Source organism: Mirounga angustirostris, unplaced genomic scaffold (genome assembly GCF_029215605.1).
Source record: "Mirounga angustirostris isolate CCGP_5_RB_7025 unplaced genomic scaffold, mMirAng1.0.hap1 SCAF_6, whole genome shotgun sequence".
Lineage (NCBI taxonomy): Eukaryota > Metazoa > Chordata > Mammalia > Carnivora > Phocidae > Mirounga > Mirounga angustirostris.
The window spans coordinates 153,795,282-153,814,590 of record NW_026991714.1 but is presented as its reverse complement, the minus strand read 5'-3'; the positions used below and the strand labels follow the sequence as shown (position 1 = coordinate 153,814,590).

General features: G+C 59.2%; 1 protein-coding gene across 1 annotated transcript in view; it reads left to right on the top strand.

Moving 5' to 3' along the window:
• The first annotated feature begins 2,176 nt into the window (after nt 1-2,176).
• STK32C (serine/threonine kinase 32C) overlaps nt 2,177-19,309 on the top strand; it is a 71,301-nt gene continuing 54,168 nt past the window's right edge. The window contains exon 1 of the mRNA XM_045879104.1: nt 2,177-2,453. Coding sequence (XP_045735060.1) covers nt 2,192-2,453 — 262 coding nt within the window. The 5' untranslated portion in view covers nt 2,177-2,191. The remainder of the gene's footprint in view (nt 2,454-19,309) is intronic.

Genomic DNA, 19,309 nt, shown 5'->3' with positions numbered 1-19,309 from the left:
ACTGCCTTCGGCTCAGGTCATGATCCTGGAGTCCCGGGATCGAGTCCCGCATTGGGCTCCCTGCTCAGCGGGGGGTCTGCTTCTCCCTCTGACCCTCTTCCCTCTCGTGCTCTCATTCTCTCTCTCAAATAAATAAATAAAATCTTTAAAAAAAAAATCTCATCTGTTTCCTCTGGGCAGGGGTTGGTTATACCTTTTTATTTTAATTCTGCCCCCTTTAGAGGGTCTGGGAAGGAGAGGGTGGTCAGTCTGCACTGGGTGCAGACTGCAGGGTGGTCAGTCTGCACTGGGCAATCCGAGGCTGCTGTGGGTTTGGGGGAATTCTGATGTGCAGTCCCAGGGACGGTGGCTCTAAGCATAACCCTGCCTCACTGCCCCCCCTTTTCAAAAACATTCCACATTCGCTCCTGCAGGATGAATTCCTATAGGGCACCGGCTCAGGGAGCACAGCGACTGGCAAATAGGCGTGCGTCTGAGCCCAGGACGGCAGCGCTGGATGGAGCTCCAGGGAGGGAGGCTGAGCCCAATCTGGGAGGCCTCAGTTTACGTCCAGACGGGATATGCGCACATGTCAGCCAGGCAGGGACACGGGCTGTGGGTAGAAGGTCAGTGGACTAACCTGGGTTCTGCTCAGGTAAAAGTAACTCCCCCCATCTGGATGGCTTAAGACCTGCCCTGCGTGCTTGAGGCTGGTCTGCAGGTGGTCCCAAGCGATGCGGGCTCCCTCTTAGGCAGGTGGACACTGGTCTCCTCTGCTGACATCTCATTGGTCAAGCAGGTCAAGGAGCCACACTGAATTTCAAAGGCGGGGTGAGCATAGCCTACCATGAAGAGAGACCCGAGTGGGGACCACCAAGACTGAGTACCACAAGCTGGGATGGGGGTGGAGCCAGGAGAGGGGCTGTGAGGTCAGGGCAGAGCCCAGGGTGGCTGAAGGATGTGCGCGGGGGGAGGAGCGGCCGCGGGGGAAATCCGCCCGCAGGGCCTGGTAACTCAGGGTGGGGGGTGCTGGGGATCCGCTCTCACGGTGGGGAAGCGGAAGGCCCTTCCAGGCCCTCAGGGGGGTGGGGGGCCGGGGGAGGAGGAACGACAGGCTTTGGGCCTGCACACCAGGCAGAACTTCAGGCTTCCGTAAGTGAACCCGTCACAAGAAAGGATTCTTCAGTGACGAGGTCTAGAGCGCAGGGGGCTAGGCGGTACGGAAAGCGCCTTCTCCCGGGGCGTCCGCGGTGCCGAGCGCTTTCCCCCCGGGGAGGCCCCGTGTCTTTGCCCCGTGCAAGCAGGGGCGGAGAGGCTCACCGAGGTCCAACCTGGAGCGCCGCGGCCCCGTCGGACCCGGGCGGGCCCGGGGGACTCCGGGCAACGCGGACGCACGGCTCCGGGAGGGCCGGCGGCGTGCACGCGGACCAGCGGCTCCCGCTCGGGCTTCGAGTCCCGCCGGCCTCGCGGCGAGGACCCAGCCGACGAGACCCCGAGGGCGCGTGTGCGCGAGGGCGCGCGCGCCCGCAAGCCGGGCTCCTCGCGCCGCGCCCGCCCCCGCCCCCCGGGGCGCAGCCGCAGCGCGGGATGGGCGCCCGGCCGGGACAGCCGGCCCGCCCGCGCCGACCCCAGCCCAGCCTCGGCCCCGCGCGGCCGTTTCCCAGCGTCTCTTCCCGGGCCCGGCGCGCGGCCCGAGAAGCGCAGAGCCGCAGGGTCAAGTTCAAGGCTGCCCACACCGGGCGGCCGGCCTTGTCCGTGGAGGCCGCGGCGTGGGGAGACCCAAGGGGAGCCCCGGGTCTCCGCCGCCTCGCAGAGCGGGACTCTTCCCGTCCTTCGGGGTCCGGGATACCCGGAGGGAGCCGTGGCCTTGCCTCCCCCGCTCTTGTCTCCGCCTCCTGGGCGGCGCGGCGGCCCCGCCGGGGTGGGCGGCGGGCACGAGGCGTGGCGCGCCGCCGCCCGCGCCAGCCCGCCGGGCCTCCGCCCCGGCCCGCCCCCGGCGCTCGGTTCCGCCCGCCGCCGCCCGCCGGCCCCGCCCCGGCCCCGCCCCGGCCCCGCCCCCGCGCGCCGGCAGTCGGCGGAGCCGGCCCGGGAGCCAGGACCCGCCGGCGCCGAGGCCGGGGCGCTCGGCGAGCCCTGTCCACGGCTCCCGCTCCCGGCCCTGCGGGCGGGCCATGTCCCCGGCTCCGGCCGCGGCGCGCACCCAGGCCCGGCGATGAGGAGCGGCGCGGAGCGCAGGGGCAGCGGCGCCGCGGCGCCGCCCGGCTCGCCGCCCCCCGGCCGCGCGCGCCCCCCTGGCCCCGACGCGCCCCCGGCCCCGCCGCCGCCCGCCGCCGGCCAGCCCCGGGCCCGGGACGCGGGCGATGCCCGCGCGCAGCCGCGCCCCCTGTTTCCGTGGAGCAAGTGGAAGAAGAGGATGGGCTCTTCCATGTCGGCGGCCGCGGCGCGGAGGCCGGTGTTTGACGACAAGGAGGACGGTGAGCGCGGCCGCACGGCGGGGGCCCCGGGCTGCTGGGGACAGCGTGGGGCCCCGCGCCGCGTGGGGACCCTGCGCCTTCTCGCAGAGGGGCCGCGGCAGTAGGGTTTCCTCGCGTGCAGACACTGCGCCCACCCGGGTGGGAAGGCATCCCGGGCGCCTCGGTTTCCGAGGAAACTCGCGGATGGTGCCTGCGGCGCCCACGCGCGTCCAGGGCTCCCTCCTGCCTCCTCCGTGTCCAGTGGCGGCGCAGCGGCGGGAGGGGGCTCCGGCCCGCCCTGCGGGGTGAGGGTCCGTGGTCGGAGCGGTCCCGGCTTAGCCGCGCGCTGTGGCGGGGGCTGCATGTGTTCATTTTCCTTTTAGGGGTGGGGTGCAGGCTTGGTCTACGCTGCACCTGTGGTGTGCCGCTTCTGCGAAGGAAGACGCCTGCCCCACAGGTGTGGGGGGTCCCTGGCTCCGGGAGCTCTCAGTCTGCGGCTGACAGTGTGGTGTGGCCCCACGTGCCCAACCTTTGGGCTCAGATGTGCGGTGGAGATGGCTTGGCCTTTGTGGGGAGACCTGCCCTTTGGGAACTCCCTTTGAGAGTTTCCCTTCAGGTCCTCCTGCAGGTAAAGCTGCTGACCCAGACCACCCACCCGCATCTGTTGAGTGGCCGCGCGGAGGCAGGTGCCCATGGAAAACACGTGACCGACCACCTTTCACTTGGCAGCTGCCTGCAGGGAAGGTCTGCCTCTGGGGCACCGGGATACATTCGCACGCAAACATACAGCTCTTTTCTACGGATGTCATGGAGATAGTTTAAATGGTACAATGATGACACATTTGATGTTTTTTTGACATTTCCTCAAAATAGTTGAAATATGCATTTTTTCATCTGTAGGCAGCCTGCAGAGGTAAGATGGGTCTTTTATAATTTTAGAGCACAGCTCAGCACAGGAGCCCAAACTATTTGTTGTGATAAATAATTTAAGCATAATAGGAAATCACAGTAGTACGACCTCAGGCCTCAGTGGTGGTGAGTGTGCAGGCCGTGTGCGGGTGGTCATCGGAGTGACGGAGAGGCTGCCGTGGGCTGGCCAGGGGGTGCCGGGCTGCTGAGTGTGGCCACGGTCAGCAGGGGAGGGGCATTCGGACCCGCCCCATCAGTCCGGTGTGTTCTGGGTCTGCCGTCCTTGTGCCCTGAGCTCTGGGGCAGCAGAACTCAGGGCTGTGACTCTTTCCTATGTTATGCATTTTTGTTTTCAACATAAATATTCCGAGTAAGGAGAGCTCAGAGTGCATTAGGAACTGGTCAGGAAGCTTCTCTGGCTGCACGATGAGGAGGTGTCTGAGAAAAACATCTGAGTTCTGTGCTCGCTGGGTCAGCCAAGAGCTGGCCACTCTTTCCATGCCCTAGCCTTGTGCTCTCCGAGGCAGAGAACTCGGGAGTAGAGAAACTGATGTTGCTCGGGGGCTGCCTTCAGCTTTTTAACGTAGGATTTTTCTACTGGCTCACAGTGTGTTATGTCTCAGATTTCATGGATCATTAAAAAGGCAAAAAGAGCACAGAATCTGTCGATGCTGCTCGCAATCTGATTTGAGAATTATTCGGCGCATCCCCCAACCCCTGCATTTGCCTGCAGTGGGTTGGCCGAGGCCACAGCTGCTTCGGGAGGTGGGAGGTGGGGCGCTGAGTCTGCTACAGGTGCTTGCTCTTTAGGACATGTGACATCAGTTACTTGCTCATCACTTGGCATGGCGGCCACATGCCCAAACTGAACCCACCGTTGGGACTTATCCAGGCTTTGTTTGGTGAGCTTGGGCGCGGCAGCCGTCCGCGTCATCTGGCCGGACAGCCGCGTCGTCCCGCGTGTGCGTTCCATCGTCGGGGCACCTACAGCTCAAGCATCTCGGCACGAGCTTGCAGAGAGGGCCGTGGGCTTATTTAAGGAATAGGGAATGGGGTTTGGGACGGAGGAAGGCGAGTCGGGGGCAGGCGTGGCCCCTGACCCCCAGCTCTCTTCCAGGCCAGTGTGAGGTCACCCCCGGCCCCCCCGGACGGGGCTGCATCACTTTGCTGGCCCCGCTGCCGAGCGGGCCTGAAGAGGCAGCCGTGTTGTGCCGCGGACATGCATTTACCGGGACTGCACGGTTGCTATGGCAATGGAAGACCTTCTGATGAATTTTTTGGATTAAAACTCCCAATTAATATATCAAGTTTGGTATGCAGAGAAAAGGATAAAAGAAAAGAAAAAGGCAGTTTCACAGAGTGCCAGGTAAACCCCAACTAGAAAGCGTGGTTGTGATAGAGAAGTGTCCTCTCCCCCGTCGGTCCCGCGGAGTCTAGAGCCCCTGTGGGTACTTGGCAGGTGCCGGGCACAGGTGCAGATTCTCTGCACCTCTGTCTCACGCTGGAACCAGGGGCACCTTTCCCTCTCCCCCTAACGCCACACCTCCTCCGCTCCCAGCCCTCGCTGACTTCGGGGAGCCGTGGATTTCAGGGGCCGAACCTGCCAGGGACCTGTCTTTCCTCGGCTGCCCTGCCCCAGAGCCGCTCTATTTCGCGCTATTTCGCGAGCCCCTTCGTCCACACGGTCCACACGGTCTTGGTCATGAGGCTGCTGAGCGGTACTGAGGGGGCTCCAGCTGCCCCCCTGAGCAGGTCCGCAACCCAGTGGGGCGCCCGCCCTTCTCCATAGTCATGGCCAGCACTCAAACCCAATGTGACGTTAGCTTCCTAGTGGGGGACCACTAATCACTGCGAGGTTTGCTCCCCCAGAGAAGACTGGGGATAAGGAGTCCTTGAAGGCCGCAGAACACCTCGCCCGGGACTGTTGGGTGGGTGGGCAGCACGCCAGGACGGGAGGCCACCAGATTCTCAAGTCACCTTTCTTAAAATGTAAAAAGAAATCCTTTGTTTATTTCTAATTATAGAAGCATTAAAATGTATACATGTGTATGCTTTCCTGTTTTTCCTAAAATTGCCCTAAATAGGAAAATCCAGACGTGTAGGTTTAGCACCGAGACTCTCCGCAGCGAACATGTCAGTGTGCGTTTTCTGCAGCTTTGTTCTAGGAATGTTCTCACACTTCCAGCCGTGGAGAAACACACTTTTTTCCTTTGATGCAGAAATGGGATCGCATTCCATATATGGTTTGGTCGTAACCCGCTTTTTTACTTAGCGGGATGTCGCCAACATCTGATAGATCTACAGCATTTGTTGGCTGGATTCACAAGAGCGGCCCTCAAGCCTGGCTGGGAGCTAGACTCCATGGTGCCCTTAAAACTACGGATGCCTGGTCCCCGCCCCCCAGGAATTCCCGTTGGGGGTGGAGCTCGGCACGCCTATCTTGTCCTGCTGGTGGTTCTGACGGGTGGCCAGGGCCGAGTCCCTGCCCTTCAGCCTTGCTCCGGGTAGACATGATGTTCTCTGCTCACCTCATTTCCTGCTGTAGGACACTGGGATGTTTCCACTTTCTTCACAAACACAGTATCACAAACCTGGCAATGAGCATCTCTGTGTGCTCATGTTCCTGCATGGAGGAACGACCTGCCACCCCAGAACTGTGTCCACGGAAGGCACCTTGACCAGCTGACCTGCTGGCGCCCATAGGAACCGTCCCTCTGTGCACCAGGTGCTGTCCTGGGCGCGCCTTCCATGGCGGCCACTCAAGATGTGGCTGCTGTGTGCGGGGTAAGCAGACGAAGGGGCACGTGGGGGACCGGCAGCAGACAGGAGAGAGACGAGGAGGGCAGAGCACGAGTGGCCAGGACGCACGGCCATTGCTTGTTCTGGGCATGCTCAAAAGTCCTCTTTCCCTGAATCCTCACAAGCTTTGGCTGCTAGCGATGCTTAGATTTCTGACAGTCTGAAAGGTGAAAGGATTGTATGAATGCTTTGAGTTTCTCTGACTGCTGGTGGGATTGACCATGTCTTTGCTTCTCACGTCGGGGCATCTGTCTCTTGGGGAGCTCTGGCACCCAGCCGAGCCCCTGCCTCCCGCTGGGACCGTGGCGGCCCCGTGTCTTTGCCCCGTCCTGGGTCCGCAAAGCCGTACCCTGGCACAGCGCCCCCCCACCCCACGCACGTTTGCCATTTATCTTGCAACGCTGCTAGGGGTTTTTTTGTATGGATGTGTTTAATTTTTGTGTGGTCAGATTCATCAATAGCTTCCTTTCCGGCAGTTTCCGGCCTTGGTGTCGTGTTACTGCTGTGCCCTGTCCCCGTTGGTAAGCCCACGTCTGTGCCTCCTTCTATTGCAGGGTCTAACCATTTCTTGGAATATCAGCCAGGAGCAAGAGTGGCTACCAAAGCTTTATTTTTACCTACGGTTATACACAGATTGAAACTTCCAGTCCATTCAGAACACCGTGTGACCCGGCAGCTAGAGGGTCTTCCTCCTGGGGGTCCCGTGCTTTCTGAGGTTGAGCACATTTCGGCTGTTTCTAAGTTTAAAATGCCCTTTACTGTGTGTTGGTTGCTGGGTTTTGTTGAACCGTCAACAGGATCTCTTTCCCCATCGTATTTCACGCTGATCAGTGCTGGGATGAAGGCACACTCTTCTTTTTAAAACACTCCTCCTAGAAGTGGCCACTGTGCTGGAGACCCTTGCTGGTTGCCAGAGTTTTTGAGTTGCTTTGCTTGGCTTTTCTCGGTGCTCTGCCATGAACCGCCAGGAAGGATGGTCCGTTACCGTATGGTGTTTATGCCCCACTTTTTCCTTTGTGTTCCTGAGAGCTCGCAGGGCTGAGGAGAGCCGCTGGGCGCACGTGTGGCTGGCCCCATAATGCTGATGGGGCCCGAGTTTCTGGGGCCAGTCTGGCCCCTGGTTATTAGGAGTCTGTTTCCTTCCCTCCCGACTGGGAAGACAGGGTGGCGGTTTTTTGTGGGGCCCACACTCGGGCTAATGGCAGTTCACACCCACTCCCCACACTGCAGGCCTCCCTTGGTGGCCAGAAGCCTGGTGGCTGCACACTGTGGGGTCCTTTGCCAGCTGGCAGAAACGGTGCCGAGGCCCTTGGTGTGGGGGAGGGTATTTGGGTTCCAGTTGGGTAGGAGGGCATGCAGTCCCTTTGGAAAGCCCCCTGGCACATTTGTTCCTGGGTTTCTGGGTCCCGGAGGGCCTGTGGGCAGCCATGGAGCTCGATGTGTTTCTCTCCCCGTGGCTGGTCCTAGAATGGACTTGGGACCTACTGTCACGTCAGCTCTGCATGCCTGTCCATCTGGTTGTGTGTTTTAAAGTGCTAAAAATAAGCCGATTTTCTTTTAAAAATTTAACCACCCAGCTTTCCAGTCGAGAAGTAATGCAAGAATGCAACGGGGGTAATTTTTGCTCAGGGCTTCTCTCTGGGGCTGATGGTCTGAAGGAAGCAGAGCCGTGGAATAGCGCTCATTCTGCACAGGGTCAGGGCGGCCCTTGCAGGGTCTCCAGCCGTTGTGGGTCCTCAGGGAAGGGGGCAGATTCTGATTCAGCAGGTCTGGGGTGGGGCCCAGAAGTCTGCCTGTCCTGCTGCCCGTCCTCGGATCCACTCTGAGTCGGGAGGGCAGAGCAGGTGCACAGCAGGTGTGGCTGTTGAGGGCAGGACCCTCCGGGCTCGGTGCGCAGGGCGATGGGCTTGGGTGGGAGACCACACGTGCCCTCGTCATCCTCTGGGGACAAGCTGCCACGCAGGGGATGACACCACGTCTCTGGTTTGTGCTTTTATCTCTGCGTTACTCTTCTCAGGCACTGCCTGTCACACACGTAACCACCGCACGATTCCCCGGTCTTCCTTCTTTGTAAGTGGGGACTTGGCATCTTTCCCCTGACCCCTCCCCAGGGCTGCTGGTGCGACTGCCACCAGCCGCGGGTTGCTGAGGGGTGTGTAGATGCTTGATCCCAGAGCTGGCTGCTTGGAGGGCGCTCGGCTTCCCACCCACGTGCGTGGGGAGCATGGTGGCTCCGGCCCCACCCCGAGGGCCTCGCTGTGGGGCTGATGGGTGCGGTCTGCCCTCCTGGGGGGCCCAAGTGGCCGCTCTGGTCCTCTTTGGAACCCGTTGGTTCTTATTTTAGGGGCCTGTGCTCAGTTCCCCGTCCGTAGGAAGCTCAGTCAAACTCGGCGTTCACCTTGGTGAAAGACCAGGCCTTCCACCTGGTGTCGCTTTTCCTTCCTGTCCAGATTGTTCTTCCTCACTTAAAAATATGTTGAACTGTCTGTTTCTTCATACCTGCCTCACTCTGCAATCTGTGTATAACCGTAGGTAAAGATAAAGCTTCGGTAGCCACTCTTGCTCCTGGCTGATATTCCAAGAAATGGTTAGACCTTGCTGTCCTCAGCATGCAAGCCTTCTCCATCCCTGCTCCCCATCCATTAGGTGGGATCAATATGTCTGCCCCCTGAGGGCTTGGCCATGCCCAGAGTGCCTCTCGGGGTGCGCCTTCCCACCCAGGCAGTGAGCTGGCCGGGCACCCTGCGGGACATGCTGGGCTACTTCTCCCTTCCCCATACACCGGCTGGATCCAAACGCTGAATGATTTTAATGATCAGAATTTGAGACAATTTGGGAGAAGCTGTAATTAATAAAATTATTGTTATTTTTAAAATCTGGGATGCCTGCTTCATCAAAAAATGTTTTTGTCATTGACCTAAAATCTATTATTTTATTTTTTTAAGATTTTATGTATTTATTTGACAGAGCGAGACACAGCGAGAGAGGGAACACAAGCAGGGGGAGTGGGAGAGGGAGAAGCAGGCTTCCCGGGGAGCAGGGAGCCCGATGTGGGGCTCGATCCCAGGACCCTGGGACCCTGACCTGAGCCTAAGGGAGACGCTCAATGACTGAGCCCCTCAGGTGCCCCTAAAGTCTATTATTTTAAAAACCAAGGCAGCCAACTGCTATCAGTGTGGCCGAGGGCAGAGAGCAGGCTTCTCAGCTGTGAGAAGGGCCGCGTCTCCCTGCCCACGTTTCCCCCGACGTGACACGGAGCCCACGGATGGTCCTCAGCACGGCAGCTCAGGCGCAGGCCCGTTCGATCCTGTGAAAACCCCGGGGATGTTATTTAGGTTCTGAAGCCAGGAGAGGGTGTAGGTGGGAGTCAGTGTCGCCCCCAATTTATTAAAAATAGGAGCTGAGTACATTCACTTTCTCACAGTGATTTAAAAAGTTGACTTTAGAAAGGTCTCTGCTTTCAGAATTCACATCATGACTCTTCATGCTTTGCATGCACAAGGCAGAACTTGTGGCAAAAGCGAGAAATAGACGACTTTGTCATTTGTGAGTGTGTCAGGCATGGCACGGACGTGCGCGCCTTTCACAGCGCAGCTTTCGTTCGTCCTTGCTGTGCCCCCGTGGGGCAAGGAGGGGTCTGCTGCGTGCTCGGTGCTTCTCGTCCAGGCCCCTCGTCTCTCCCGGTGCCTGGCTGGCCCGTGTCCTTCCCACCAGCTTCCCGCTGGAGGCCGGGGCGGGGTCCCCGCACCCTTGGTGGTTGCTGGTGATAAACTACCCCAAACCTAGAGACACAGCAATGCCTGTGCTTTATTAAGTCTCACGACGGGTCGGGGCCGTGGGGACGGGTCTCCCTGCTGCTCGTGATGCCTGGGATCCAGGCCCCCTGCGGCGCGTCCTCGGTCCCCAACGTGGGGCCTCATTCTCAGCTGGAATGGAGGCGGTTGGCAGGCTCGCCCGGGTCACGTCCCTGGGGGTCTCGGTCTCGCTGTCCGCTCTTTGTTATCTATTCCTGGGATCTGTTGCTAACAGCGGCCTCAGACGGCTCCAGGCACATCGCTTCGGTGTCTGGGAGCGGTCAGGTCAGGGCGGCTCTCCTGGTGCGTGTGGCTCAGGGTCCCCCTCGCTGTCCGCATGCGGCTGTCGGCTCGGCTGCACCGTCTGCAGCTTGGGCGGGTGGGGGCCCTGCTCCCAAGCCAGCTCCCCCCCACGTGGGCCTCTCCGTGGAGCTGCTTATGTGGCCTCACGCCATGGCGGCCAGCCTCTGTGCGAGCCAGGAGACAGGAGGAGCCACGGTGCCTTCTAGGCCCCAGACTCTGAGGTCACGTGCGGGCACGCCCACCTTAGGCCGTGTGTCCGCAGCCACTCACTGTGCCCGCCCCACACTCACGGGGGGGATCGGGCTCCACCCTTTGAAGCAAATGTCAAAGAATATGTGGGCATATTTTAAACCACCAGCTGTCCTCTGTGGCCTCAGGGCTCCTCCATGTCCACTGGTCTCCGCAGTGGGAGAGTGGGATTTCCTCCCGCCACTCTGGGTGCGCTGAGGCCAAGGCATGGGGTAGGTGTGGACAGGCACCGTGGGCTCGAGCAGGTCCCCAGGTTCAGGAGAGGGAATGCACAGGGCCAAGACTCTGCACCTGGGGGTGGCTGGCGGGGCTGGCTGTCAGATGGAGCTGGACCGGGCAGGGGAGGGCAGGGGGAGGAAAAGGGATGGCAGGGGGAGGGCAGGGGAGGGCAGGGCAGGGGAGGGAGAAGGCAGGGCTGGGGAGGGCTGGGCTGGGGAAGATGGGGAGGGCAGGGGAGGACAGGGACAAGGTGGAAGCCCCTGTCACCCGGCCTATCTCTCAGGGCATCAGGACCACCGCCTTGTGTCTGCCTTCCCTGTGTTGCCCGAGTTCCCTCTGGGCCACCTCGAACCTGGGGCCACGCAGGATGCCAGTGTGGCCAAGAGGACCCAGCAGCACCCAGCTCAGCAGTCGCTGTTTCAGAGCCCCCGAAAACATTGGGACACACACTGAATTCAGTTCAGGCCTCTGAGGGGAAGCATGGTGGGTCCAAGAAGCCGGGAGGCTGCCAACCTGTGTCCCAACCTGGTTATGGACACTTTGCTGGGCGAGTCACCCGCGTCCTGGCTTCAGAGGTCCCTGTGCTCTGGGGGACCCACCTGCGGCTATCCTAGGTCATGTCTGTTTGTGTTGGCCCAATTCCTGTGTTTTCTCTTTTTCTTCAAGAATCAAGGTCATCTTGTGTTGCTGAAGTCGTATTTTGGCTCCTCAGGCAGAAAGGATGATTTGCAAAGTTAGCACATGACAGAGAGTGGGGTCCAGGGACACAGGAAGGAAGGAAGTTGCAAAGAGAGGGGGCCCTGTCCCCACATGTGTGACCCGCATGCCTGGACTAGGGGGCCCTGTGGCCACATTTGGCGGTTGGAAAACCTGGGGTGGCCCCTCCCGCCAGTCCTGCAAGGTGCTTGAGCAGCAAGCGGGACCTGAGACAGGCGTCGGTAGGCCGTGGTGGGGTGGCTGGCTGTGCGGGCTTACAGGGCGACCATGACAGAGAAGGGAGACCCCAGGCCCCAAGGGGCGCGTCTCTGCAGCTCTTGCCGAGGGCATATCGTGGAACTGGGAGTCGGACCGTGGAATCCCCAGTTATTAGGATCCTGATGCCGTTTTACCAGAGCCCACGACAATTAGAATGTGCAGAAGTAAGGGGCCTGATGGATGAAGTGCCTCCGGAAGTGAACACCGAGCTAGGGGTCGTGGGGACGGAGCCTGCGAGGCAGACTCAGTGTGCGGCCCCTTACCGCCACTCCCTACCTGCTGACCCAGCTCCTTTCCAGGGCCACCTGTGCTTAGGGACTTAGGGAGGGCACAGCCAGCGATCCTGCCTCCGCGTGGTGACCGCACACCTGTGGTCGCTGGACGTGACCGGGCATGGCGATTAACAGCATCCCTGTCACCCTCGGACGTGTCCTGCTTTGGGTGATGAATTATGTGGCTGCTCATCTAGCCACCAGACGCTGTTGCCAGGATGATTTTTTTTTTTTTTTACTTTATAGCTTTTTATTATATAACGAAAAATGACAAGAAAAAAATATGAGGAAATTCAGTGTCTTATATAATCTCAGCATTGAGACCACAGCCCCGTGCGTCCATCCCGCCACTTCCCAGTCCGAGCTCCCATACAGACAAAGCGTGTATGGCTTTTTAAAAACTTTTTCCTTATACACTTATTTCAGAATCTTGTAGATTTACGGCAAAGTCGGGAAGGCAAGGCAGCGAGTGCTCGCGCCTAGTTTCCGTGGAGTGTCTTACGTTAGTGTGGCGTCAGGCAGCCGCACCTGCTGAGCGCACGGGGACGCGTCCGCGTCCCAGCCAGGGCGCTCCAGGGGAGCGGACATGCGGAGCAGGTGCAGGGCAGGCGCGTGCGCGTGTGCGTGAATGTCCGGGGATCTATCTCGAGGAGTGGGCCACCGGCGCAGTCAGGGAGGCCGAGAGGGTGTGCGGTCTGCTGTCTGCAGGCCCCAGACCCGGCGAGGCGACGTGCAGCTCCCAGGCCTCAGGCAGAGCCGAGGTGAGCCGGGCCTGAGCTGAGCCGCCCCGGACGGTGAGGCGGGAACAAAGGGAGAATCCCTCCCTCCTCCCCCATTAGACCCTTGCTGGGGGGGACCTGCTTTGCAGAATGCTCAGACTCTGGTGCTAACGTCACCCGGAGACACCCCAGACACGCGCAGGGTAGTGTGTAATCGGGGCGCCCGCAGTTGACACGTAAAATTAACAGCCATAACCGAGCAACTGAAGTCCACAGGTCAATCAGATTTTCTTCGTTCTTACTTAACATCCCTTTTCCGTTCCACGGCCCCATGTGACGCTCCGTGGTCTCTCTTGACATTCCTTGGGCCACGGCAGTGTCTTAGCCTGTCCCTGTTTTTGACGACCTTGACGGTTTTGAGGATGACTGTCGGGTGCTTTGTAGGATTCCTCTGCGGTTTTCCCAGTGGTTACACTGGGGTCTGGTCTTCGGGGAGGGCTCAGAGAAAGCACCTGGGGTCACGTCACAGCAGGGGTCTGTCTGGTCCCTGAACCTGTTGACTTGACGCCCTGGCTGAGGCCGCTTGTCAGGAGTCTCCCCTGTCAGGGGACTGGACTGTCCTGTCCGCTCCACGCTGACCTTTTGGAAGGACGCCACCACGCACAGCCCACGCGTCAGGGGTGGGTGTCACGCTCCACCTCCTTGAGGGGAGGGTCTATGTAAGTGGTTTGGAATTCTGCGAAGATCCCTCTCTTCGCCCCATTCACACGCTGCTGGGTTGCACTTTGGGTCACAATCCAGTATGACTTCATTCTTGCCTCTCCTGCTGTTCTGGCGTGGGCTCCCGTGGCCTCGGCACACCCCTGTGGCTGCAGCTTTCTGAGCACTTCCTTCTCCTCTGGCCCGACCGGTGCATCCCCTGACCCAGCCCTCGACTCACCAGCTCTCCGGGGAGCCCCAGTCCTTCTGTCGGGGACGGTGTTGGGATCCAAGGCCTGGGCTCCTGGGAAAGGACCGTCTTTCTACAGCCCAGGCTGACCTCCTCACGCACTCCTCGCCCCGTCACCGGGCCGAGTATGTTCAGAGGGCACCTGCGCTGCCGGCCGCGGACACGGAGCGTAAATTCACGCAGCCACTCTGGAAACTGCTCGGCAGGACCTGCACGCACACACACACCCCGTGGCAGAGAGCGCACGGCCCTCACATCCGGAGCTGGCGTGGCACATGGCTCCTGACGGCATTGAGGCTCGCTGCCCCGACCCCCGTAGCGCCCCCGCCCCAGCCCAAACCTTATGACCCATCCTTTCAAGCACCCTGCTGCGGAGATGCCCCGGTGCCCCAACGGTGCAGGAAGCAGTAAACCCAGCCTGGTCAGCCTTAGACATGTCTGCTGTCTTTGGCTGGGGGGCAGCACTGACCCCTACGACCCGGGATTGTATTCCTAGGTATAGACCCAACAAAATGCGTGCATCTCTGCGCTCCCTGCCCCAGGACATCTGGGGGCTCTGGGATGGCAGGATGTCCACGGTCCCGGCTCTGAGGGGAGGACACTGAGCCTGCAGATCCAGCTCCAGGGACACCAGGGCTGAGCCTGAGCTGTGTGTCGTGCTCTGAGGGTGGACAGGGCTGAGCCACGGGTCCCTGTGTCCCCGGGGCATGCGGCGCCAGGCATCCTGACGGCTTTTCACGCATGCCTGTGGAGCGAGGTAACAGCATGCTGCATTTCTCCCGTGCTGAGAAAGCTCTGTTGATGCCGTGTCCCTGTTGCTCCCCATTTCCAGCGAGACTCCTCGACCTGCTTTGTCCTTGCGGTGTCCAGCCCTCCCGTGAGCCCACGGCCCTGCGCTCTGGGAAAGGTCCTGTCCACGTGGCTGAGAGTAATGCCCAGTCCTCAGCCCTCCTCGTCCCTGACCGTGGCAGCCCCCGGCACGCCGGACCCCTCCTAGACCCCTCCTAGATCCCTCCCTTCATGAGGTTTCCCGGTCGCTGCCACCCGGGCTTCTTCCTGGCCCCTTGGCTGGTCCTTCTTTCTCGACTCCGTCTCGCTACACTCACGCATTGGCCACCTCAAATGTCATCCATATGCCGACTCCCAAATTTATATCTCCAGCCGGGACCTGCCTCCCACGTTCCAGACTTTTCTGTCCAGTCTCTGACTCGACACCACCACTCGTGTGTCTCATACTCCCAAATTCGGCCCCTCCAAACTCAAGTTCTGTTGCCCTGAAGCCTTGACCCCTGCTTGGGGCCCCGTGTCCTCCCCGGGCTCCCCATGTTCCCAGCCCGTGTGTCCGGCCACAGTCCCTGCTGCTGGGTGCCCTGACCCGGCCCTCCGTGCCCTCTGGCCCCTCCCCCTGCTCTCCTGGCAGCTCATCTGTTGCTTCTGGAAAGCCTCACTCCTTAGCTTTGTGTCTGATCAGAAGGCCCTGGCCCTGGGGGCACCAGGCACAGGGTGACCCCGGTTCCCCAGCCAGCAGCAGCAGGGCCCTTGGGGCATCCGGACCCTGGCTGCTGTTCTTGACCACTCTGTTCCATCTTCTCTGGTGGCGTGCTTTCTATTCCGGCTGTCAGAGCCGTTAGGTCAAGCTGCCTGGTCACTCAGAACAACAGTTCCAGGAGCCAGGCTTTAGGATGCGTCTGGGCAGGGGCTGCGGTGGGCCGGGATTGGGGCGGCTGCCCTGGCTGTCGGAAGGAGACGCAGGAGACTGACCGCACTTGCCTTTGGGCCAAACGTGATGGATGAATTTCGGCAGATGCAGGTGCAAGTGTCCCGAAAGCACTTTCCCTGAATTAGGTTGGAAACTCTGCGTGTGGGCTGGTTATGAAACGCACATCTGACAGGAGCTGAGAACCTGGCTGATGAGCAGGTGCGTGCCTCGTGTCCAGGGCCATGGCCTCTTCCCTCCGCGGAGGGTCCTGGCGCCTCCTGGGGCCATCACTGGTGCATGGGGGGGCTTTGGGGCCTCGGCTGGGCGTGGCTCTGCCCACGGGATCCCCTGGACTCCCACAGGCTGAGCCAGTGGGGGCTGCCCTGCTCTGGGTGGAGCAGGGGCCCCCTCGAAGCCAGCTGGCTCCACAGCGTGGACATCTGGACCCGGACCATTCTGTGTGGTGGGGTTGGTCCCCTGCCCTGCAGGGCGTTAGCAGCATCTGGGCCTCCACACACTGGTGCCCGCAGCAGAGCCCCGTCCACATCTGTGACCGTCAGTCATGCGTCCAGGCGTTGCCGCGTGTCCCCCGGGGGTAACACCGCCCCCAGCTGAGAACCACTGCCCTAACCAGTGGGAGCACCGAGCCACCGGCTGGGCAGTGCCACTGAGGCTGAGGGTCTGGTGTTGCTTCCAGAGCGTCTCTGGGAGTCCCTGCCCCTGGGCCTGGCAGGACGGACTCACGCCTGTGTGTGTGCGAGTATGTGTGAGCCTCGAGAGTGTGGGAGAGGCGCCGGCTTGGCGCACGAGTGTCCGGGGCTGTGCATGCCCCAGCCGTCCACTCCGCGTGGACGCCTCCTCCCTGTGGAGGTGGGAGGTGCCGTGCACGGCGAGCTGGACTTCCCTTTGGAGGCTGCTGTCTGGGATGTTCTCGCTCCTGTGTCTTTGAGAAGCAGCTGGAGCGGTTGAGGGCCCAGGAGGAGTTTTGTCTGTGCAGGACCCCACAGACCCCCCGCAGAGGGAGCCTTGGATCTTGAGAAAGGCCTGGTGCTGGGGGAGCTGGGGCCCTGGGGAGGGTGAGACCCGCCTGTCTGCCTGCTGCGGCCGGCGTCTGTCTGTCTGGGGCGGGAGGCTAGGAAGGGCCATCTTGTGCCCAGAGGTGGACGTGGAGCCCGTGCTGACTGTGTGCAGCAGGTCCGCAGGCCGAGAGCCCCCAGGGCTGGGCCTGGGGGCTGGGAAGCGGGTTTGTGCCGCACGGCTCCCCGGCGGGCTGGTCACTTCCGCGGGAGACAGGGCTCCTCGGTCCTTGCAAAGGTGAGCCCCGCCCTCTGCTAGCTCTGGCCCCCCTGGGGTCTTACTGTGACGGCCATGTAGGCTGAGAAAGCGGAGGGGACCCTGGTCACCTGGAGCTAGGCGGGGCCACCTGGCTTTGGGCCCGCGTGGTCATGTCCAGTGGAATCCAAGAAACCTTTACAAAATGATCTCAAATTCCTTTTAATTAAAAAAGTGCAATGCTCCAGAGAACAGGACTTCACCATCTGCAGACTGAGTTAATTGAAGGGCCCGAAAGGCTCCGTTAATTACACGATCTCACAGTGTCTTCACTCCTGTGAGCAGATAGCAGCCCCCATCAGAGAGCCGCGCTCCATGAACGCCCTCCGTGAAGGAGGGGCGTGAGAGGGGTGAGGTGGGGGCCGGTGGTCCAGCACCCTCTGACGGTGATGCCTCTGTCCCCGGGCCCTGGGGGGGCCTGTCAGCAGCCCAGGCCTCCGACGCTTGGGGCGCGGTGCGCGGGACGTGGGCATGGCCTGGGTTGAAGACTCGAGGGGGCTCGTGGAAGCACTGGTGACCCCACCATGAAGACTGGCCTTCTGTTTGTAGACCATGCCCTTGCACACAAGAGTGGGTCCGTGCATGCACACACATGCACAGTACACAGAGACCCTCTCTAGGAGTCTTCCATCACGGGAGCGCCCATCTTTCTCCAGCTCTCAGAATGCCACAAGGGCAGGGCCACGTTGCATTCATCCTGGCCTCCCTGGGGCCTTGCACATAGTAGGCGCTCAATACATGCTTGTTGCATTGAATTAAGCTGGGTGAAAAGAGGAAGTGCATGAGCTGATGTGGAAGTGGTTAGACCAGCCCCAGCTGGGTCTTTCTGACTAGATGGGTGTCATGCATGCCAGGTCTCCTTCAGGGAATGTTCTGGAGTTTGCAGGGGCAGTCATGGCCCGGACCTGCTCTCCTCTCTGGCTGGGCCCTGGGGTGCTCGTGAGGTCTGGGGTGAAGGCATCTGCTGGCCCACAGGGTGGCCGGCTGGTATCTTAGGGGTTCTGCAGATCTCTCCTGCAGGCACGGCCGAATCTAATTGTCATGGAGAACTATACAATTATCAAGAAAATTATGTTTCTTACATTGGCAGATGATGATGTTCCAAAAGTGATGAACAAAGAGACATTTTGGTGTCAGGAGCATTTGCATTCCCCTGATGACTAACGATGTCGATGACTTTTTCATTTGCTGATGGGCCACTTCTGTAGCTTACGGTGGTGTGAAGCGTCTGTTCGAGCCTTTGCCTGTTCTGTATCGTGTGTGTGCGTGGATGTGTGTGCGTGTGCACGTTGTTAACGCAGAGCTCTGTAGGAGTACTGAGCTCTTTAGATGTCCTGGATTCCAGTCTCCTGATGGATGTCTGTGCGGTGGTACTTTCTCCCAGTCTGTGCTCGGCCTGTTCTTCCTCTCAGTGCTCTCTTTTGATGAGCAGTCCCTTTTTTGATTAGTGATTTCTGCGTCTTGTCTGAAATCTCTGTCTACTGTGAAGTCACGTTTAGGTCTAGGACCAATTTCTCATTCATTTTTGTGCAGAGCGTGAGGTAGGGAGTTTATTTTTCCCTTGTAGATACCCGGTTATCCCAGTACCCTCCCGTGAAGAGACTTCCTTTTCCCCACAGGATTACTTTGGTACCTTTGTCAAAAGTCCGTTGCTCTCCATGTGGGAGTCTGTTTCTGGGGTCTCTTTTTGTCTCTTATACCAATGATACACTGTCTTATGATTATAGCGTGGAGGAATCTTGAAGAGAGAGAGTGTACATCTTCCAACTTCGTTCATTTTCCAAAATTGTTCTGGCAATTCTGTGTCCTTTGTATTTCCATATAAATTTTATTTTATTTTTTTTAAAGATTTTATTTATTTATTTGACAGAGAGTGAGAGTGGACAAGCAGGGGGAGCAGTAGAAGGAGAGGGAGAAGCAGGCTCCCCGAGGAGCAGGGAGCCCGATGCGGGGCTCGATCCCAGGACCCCGGGACCATGACCTGAGCTGAAGGCAGACGCTTAACCGACTGAGCCACCCAGGCGCCCCTCCATATAAACTTTAAATCAGCTTGCCACTTACTACCAAAAAGTCTGCTGAGATTTTTTGAGGGTTATGTTAAATCTCCTATATCAGTTATAGGGAAAATGGACGTCTTAATAATACTGTGTCCCCCAATCCATGCACACGTTGTATCTCTCCATTTATTTAGGTCTTGTTCACTTGTTCTCAGCGATGGGTTGTGGTTTTCAGTACACGCCCAGTACACAGTATACAGGTCTTGTGTATCTTTCATTAATTTTATTTCTAAGCATTTTAGGTCTGATGCTGTCATAGGGGCATTATTTCTTATAGTCTTGTTTTTAGGTTTTTTTTATTATCGGTATATTTTTTACTATCGGTATATTTACTATCAATAGAAATAAGTTGATTTTTAAATTCAGTTTTCTGAATTGTAATTTACGTAAAGTAAAATTTATCATTTTTAAGGATGTGATTCAGTGACTTTTCACAAGTCATATAGTCGCGTAACCACCACTGCCGTCTAGTGTGGAATATTTCTGTCATCGCAGAAAGGTTTCCCATCCTCTGACGGTTAACTCAGGTGTGCGATGGAATGGGCAGATACAGTGCTGTGTATCTGATTCCTTTTCAGTTTTTGAAGGAGATTTTGGAAAA